The 6390-nt window shown below is 47.8% G+C and overlaps 1 protein-coding gene across 1 annotated transcript; it reads right to left on the reverse strand.

Moving 5' to 3' along the window:
- Positions 1-189: 189 nt before the first annotated feature.
- LAJ45_11741 (uncharacterized protein) lies at positions 190-731 on the reverse strand (the record flags this gene model as incomplete). The annotated part of the gene is made up of 2 exons (XM_046121216.1): positions 190-386; positions 440-731. The coding sequence occupies 2 exons, from the start codon at positions 729-731 to the stop codon at positions 190-192; spliced, it is 489 nt and encodes a 162-aa protein (XP_045965597.1).
- Positions 732-6390: the final 5659 nt, after the last annotated feature.

The raw sequence follows: 6390 nt of genomic DNA on the forward strand, positions 1-6390 counted from the left end.
GTTACCGCCAAGAATCAAACAATTGTCTATCTCCGAACCAGGATTCAGGTGATGTGTTGCATATGGGAAGTCAATTTCAGGCAAAATCGAGTGATTCTCATGGGTCTTAACACTGGGAACATGAGTTTAATTTTATAGCATACGGACAATGAATATCATGAATAACAAATGGTTTTCTTTACAGGTTAACTAATTATTCAAATCCCATTCTGCCATCTTATCATCAACCAATTTCTTCAATGCCGCCTCCGTGAATTCCCCTGCTCTTCTCAATTGAATCTCAAACTTGCGCTTTGCTGTTCCCATAGCCGATGATCGCTTTGCTTTCCTAGCATTTCTTGCTCTCCATCTAGCTGAGTTCCTTTTCTCCCGGGTTTTCTTATCCCCTATCATTATTGTTAATACTGATATCAAAAATAGAATATTAATTTATACATACCGGCTTCAGCCTTTCTTTTTTCTTTAATTGCACTATATGCAGTCTTATGATCCGGGTCACCCACATAGCTATTTGCATGATGCAGGAGATGTTGCCAAACAGCTTTGTGAGGATCTTTCCGGTGCTGAAAGTCTTTGTTGCAGGTGGTAACAGGACACCTAATAAACTTTTCGGGTTTTTCAGATTCAACTTGAAGTTGAGGGTTATTCACAGGAGCTGCCAGAGGGACAGTCCCTTTGATAGGTTTTTTTCTGATTCTACCAGTTGCTGTATAGCCATAGGGAGCTTCCATTTTGTAGGGGCCGTTGTTGTGGTTGTTGTGGTTGTGGTGATGGTTTGGATCATGGAACCCGGGGGCAACAGGGCAACTATAAGTGATTTGCAGTTATGATCGGTTGCCAGGGTGAACCAGAAATGATTTGCAATCATTATCGGTTGCCAGGGTGAACCAACAATGATTTGCAACCATTATCAGAGTCGGTCGCCCCCTAACTCCATTATACGCACGGACCACATAATGTTTTAGCCACAGCGACCCACCCTATTCGTCAATGAACCCGTTCCGCCATTGAAGTCGAAGCGACTGTACTGCAAGCAGAACTGTCTCCCAGCAGCAATCAAGTTTGAACTCATCTCTTCATACCAACTGATGGAAGAAGAAGATGTAGTGTATCAACTGGCCGCTTCAGTATGGCATGATGAAGATGGAGGAGATATCTCTGAAAGGATACCTCTCCGCTATAGGGAATGGGCTGATGTATTCAGTCAAGAGAAGATACAGGAGCTGCCCCCGCACTCCCGGAATGATTTGAAGATCAATCTCTTGCCTGGTACCGCTCCCCCATTTGGCCCGCTTTACCCATGTTCCGCTCCAGAATTGAAGGCCCTCCGAGAGTACCTATACAAGGAGTTGTCTTTGGGTAAGATCTCCAGATCTAACAACCCAGCAGCGGCGCCCATATTGTTCATACCTAAGAAGGATGTGACATGGCGAATTTGCGTTGACTACAGAGGTTTGAATAAGGTCACTGTCAAGGACAAGTACCCGCTGCCTATCATGAGCGAGCTCAGGGAGACGTTGTTCAAGGTCAAGATCTTCACAAAGATAGACCTGAAGAACGGCTTCAATTTGATCAGAATAGCAGAAGGTCATGAGTGGAAAACCGCTTTCAGAATCCGCTATGGACTGTATCAGTACAATGTGATGCCATTTGGTCTATGCAACGCCCCTTCCGCCTTTCAGGCAATGATCAATGATGTGCTAAAGGAACTACTGGATGAAGGAGTTGTTGTCTATATTGACGACATCCTCATCTACTCAGAGACCGAGGAAGAGCATGAAAGGCTGGTTGAGAAGGTCCTACAGAAGCTCAGAGAAGCAAAACTGTGTGCCTCCATCAGCAAGACATCCTTCCATGTCCGAGAGGTAGAATACCTTGGCTATCACATCTCGGAAAAGGGAGTATCTATGTCAGAGGACAAGGTGGAGGCGGTTCAGGAATGGCCCGTACCCCGAAATATTAAGGGAATGCAAGGTTTCCTCGGATTTGCAAACTTCTATCGCCGCTTCATTGAAGGCTTGAGTAAAGTTTGCAAACCATTGACCGACCTCTTGCAAAATGACAAGAAATGGTATTGGACCGCAGCCTGTGAACAAGCATTTGGGGAACTCAAGAGGCTATTCACAAGCACTCCAATCCTTCTCCATTTTGACCCTAGCAGAAGAACAGTGGTTGAAACTGATGCCAGTGATTTTGCCAAAGGAGCGGTGCTCTCTCAGTATGGGGAAGATGGGAAACTACACCCGGTAGCTTTCTATTCTAAGAAATTCTCCCCAGCTGAGATCAACTATGACATTCATGACAAGGAAATGGGAGCTATTGTAGCCTCCTTACGGGAATGGGAGCATATGCTCAAGAGTTGTGAGCATGAGATCACGGTTTTCACGGACAACAAGAACTTAGAGTACTTCAACTCTACCAAGGTTCTCACTAGGCGGCAAGCTAGATGGTCTGAGGACCTAGCAGGCTACAATTTCAAAGTTGTCTACAGACCGGGAGAAAAGAATGGCAAACCTGATGTGCTATCAAGGCGTTGGGATCACCGCCCTGAAGAGGGGAGTGGAACCCTACGGCCGGAGCCACAGATGTTTTTTAGGCCAGGTCAATTGGTTTTGGATCCTGTTAAGCTAGCGGCTGTCAGGGTGAATCAATTGCAGAATACATTCTTAGAGGGCCTATCTGCGGCAGCTAAAGAGGATGGAATCTGGCAGGAATTGCACCGCTCCCTGGTTGAAAGGAAACCAAACTTGGACCAGAACTTGTCTGTCAAGGACGGCCTCATCTTCAACAAAAATCGATGGTATATCCCCAAGGATAAGAAGCTCCAGATGGAAATCCTGATCGATACCCATGACTCTAAAGTGGCAGGCCATTTCGGCCAGTTCAAGACATTAGAGCGGGTGAAAAACAACTTCTTTTGGCCCAACATGGATAAGGATGTTGAGGAATATGTCCGGAGCTGTGACAGCTGCCAGAGGAATAAGACCTGAAGACACAAGAAGTTTGGTATGCTCCGACCACTGGAGATACCTTATCGGCCATGGACCTACATCTCTATGGACTTTATTGTGGGATTACCGGAGTCAAATGGGTTTACAAAGATCTGGGTAATAGTGGACCGCTTCTCAAAGATGGCACATTACATCCCACTTTCTACTCTCAACAAAACGGAAGATTTGGCTAAGTTGTTCTTGAAGGAAGTCTGGAGACTCCATGGGTTACCTGATAACATAGTCTCGGACAGAGATAACTGGTTCATCTCTCACTTTTGGCAATCTCTCATGAGCCTCCTCAATGTAAAGCTGAAGATGTCCACTTCTTTCCATCCCCAAACGGACGGCCAGACAGAAAGAGTTAACCAGACCCTGGAACTGTAACAGAGCCACAGTAGGGCTGTTACAAAAGTACCTGTTCTACCAGTCAAGCCATACGACCCTAGGGTAATCACCGCTTGTTCTTCATCGATGGGTGAAGATAAGGGCAGATGACCCCTACCTCTATTGGTATGAAGGGTAGGGATCCTGGCGAGCAAGAAGTCTTATAAGTCAAGCTAGGCGACTGGACCAAAACTAGAGCAGAAGGACGAGCATGCCAAATAAAAGAAGGGTAACCCCAAACATAAGTTACCCTACCTTGGCATTCAACCTTTGAGGCGCAATAACTTTGCAGCCGATGCCCGGAAAATATGCTTTACCACGTCAGAAAGGATCCTGACGATGCTCCGGTCCATTTGGGGGGGTTGAATGAACGGATTGCGGAGTTGAGGAAACACTGCAAAATAAACACATTTTAGACCCCAAAAATAACCCCCCGGAGCGTCGAACCGCCGGAACCCTCCTGTTTCAGCCCGGTGCACCTTTGAGGGGGAGTAGGAGTACGACCCAAGCTACTAAAAGCAAACCTCGCTTTACAAAACACCAAATCTGTTCTAAAACAAATTGAATCAGCAATTGCTATCTGGTCGGTTGTTTCCGCTAGTTCTTAGGATCCCGACCAGCTCTTGGCAGAGATTGCGTGATTTGACTCGGGCGGAAGTTCGTCCGAGGTGGGGCAGCAACTCCTCTCGCCCCTCATAGAAAAAGGTCGCGGTGTCCCTGGACTAGAGAGGGAGGGACGGCCTAGAGAGAAAAAGGGGAAAAAAGGGGCGGAACTTCGATAAAAAGTACTCGGTTGCCCCCAGTTTGAACTCGGGGAGTCATGGAATCTTTACTAGCGAGGAGACTCCTTAAAGTTATTAAGTTTTTAGACTACAAACACGATCAAACAAATAAACTCCATCTTTGTATCGAACGAGCCCAATGATAATCCATCGTTCCCCGTTTACCATTTCTAATTTGATCGAAGTCACGGTCGTGCCCATCCTAGCACCCCCGTTACAGTATAACTTTAAGCTCCTCGCTTAAAGAACATCACGAAAGGAAAAAAGATCTACCTGAACATCTGGGACCGCTCTCAACGCTGAAATAACCAAGCAGTTAGCTTTCTTTTATTCAGCTCGGGCTGGCATAGGAGAGGCTAACACGTTACTATAGTCTCCACTGTATCCGTCAAAGGGTTATAGCGCCCACATTCGCTTAAAGGGTTATAGCGCCCACATTCGCTCAAAGGGATATAGCGCCCAGCTTCGCTCGAAAGGGACCACATCTAGGATCGCTCCTAGAAAATCCTGATAGCCCCATTGGTCAGAGGACCCCATTTCCCATCTGGGCCCCAGTCCCAACCAAAGTCAATGTCCCTCCGTCCACGATGACGGCAGGAAGAGTCCGGAAGAGGAGGATAACTGGCTTTGCTCTGACGCCACCATGCCTCGTAATACGCTTCGAGTGCCAGTTTCTGTCTCTCATTTGCCTCCTCTTGGGCCACTCTCCGCCGCATCCACTCCGCTCCCCTCCCATCTCGCGCAATCTCATCACGCATCCACCGCACCTGTTCCTGTTTCTCCCTCATTGCCGCACGGACACGAGCCTGATCAACACTTCTGTCCCCTGGTTGGAAGAAGGGATACGGACGACGGTAATTCTCCCGAGTCAGAAAAGGTACCTGGTTGAAATGGCTATCGCAGGTCGAAGTCTCCAAACCCCTAGGAACAGCATGCCTGTGGAAACATTAGCGGGAGTAAGAAGAGCTTACACGACTCACTGGATCGTGCCTACCTCATAGTACTCCGTGATCGGACGTCTTTACGAGCAACTCTCCGAGCGTAGACAGAGTTACCACCCTCCAACTCTAGGAGATCGGTAATGACCGGACAAATTGAGGATCTAAGCCTTGTCTCCCGCCGAGATCGACTAGCATTAGAAAAAAACGCTTGTACGATAGACGAATTAACTACGATGAAAAAGGAGAGCAATAGAATAAAGAAAAACATTATTACTAAAAGGAGGTGATAAATTTGGTGTTGGGTATGGAAAGATCAAACTCCCTGTAGTGTAGAATGAATAGAGGGAAAAGAACTCTTACCCTCCGAAGTTCGACGGATACCCCGCTTTTATAAGCGAACTCCTATTCCAGTTCCGACAATCAGCGTGGTTAGCCGAAGCAGGAGTTCGGTCCGGCTTTAACCGAACCCGGCATTAACCGTGGGAAGAGACAAGGACACCGAGTTTACCTGGTCCGAGGAATGCGCGTGCGCGTTTGAAGTCCTGAAAGAGGCCTTCCAATCCGCCCCCGTATTAGCCCACTTTGACGCCGAGCTAGCCACCAAGGTTGAGACCGATGCCTCCAACTTCGCCAAATTTAGCATACTGTCCAAAATGCACCGAGATGACAACAAGTGGCATCCAGGAGTCTTTTACTTCAAAAAGAAGTCGTAAGCCGAACGGAATTATGACGTTCACGACAAGGAGTTAGGTGCCATTGTGTCATGCTTCAACGAGCAAAGTCACCTAGGAGGAACCTCCAGCCGGAGGGAAACCCCGGTGGAGAAAACCAGAACCCAGAACCAGCGGGTAATGGTGGAGGAAATGGAATAGTCCCATCAGTTGGTGGCGCTCCCAACCCAGGAAAGGACTCAGATAGTTCAGACTTGGAGCCGGAGAGTGGAGATAGGAGAGGATGGCGGAGATACCTCAGGAAGATTCTGGAGAAGCAGTAGAGAGAGAGAGCCCTGGCCTCCATACACTCAGTTCATGAGACCTCCGGCCCCCTCGCACCCCTCCGCTACCTCCAGTGGCCGAGAACCAAAGACACCTCCTCCGGCCAAGTTCAATGGCAAAGCAAACAATGTGCGGACCTTCATCGGGCAATTTGAGAATGTCTTCTCCATTGAAAGCCAGTCCTTTACGTCCGAAGAGGTTAGAATCCGATATGCTGGTAACCTGATGGAAGGAGATGCCCCGGTCAAGCAGTATGAGGCTTACCAAAACTCCATTGACCAAGCTTCTGCCAACC

The sequence above is a fragment of the Morchella importuna genome, assembly GCF_003444635.1.
Source record: "Morchella importuna strain M04M26 chromosome Unknown Morimp01GS096, whole genome shotgun sequence".
Taxonomy (NCBI): Eukaryota; Fungi; Ascomycota; class Pezizomycetes; order Pezizales; family Morchellaceae; genus Morchella; species Morchella importuna.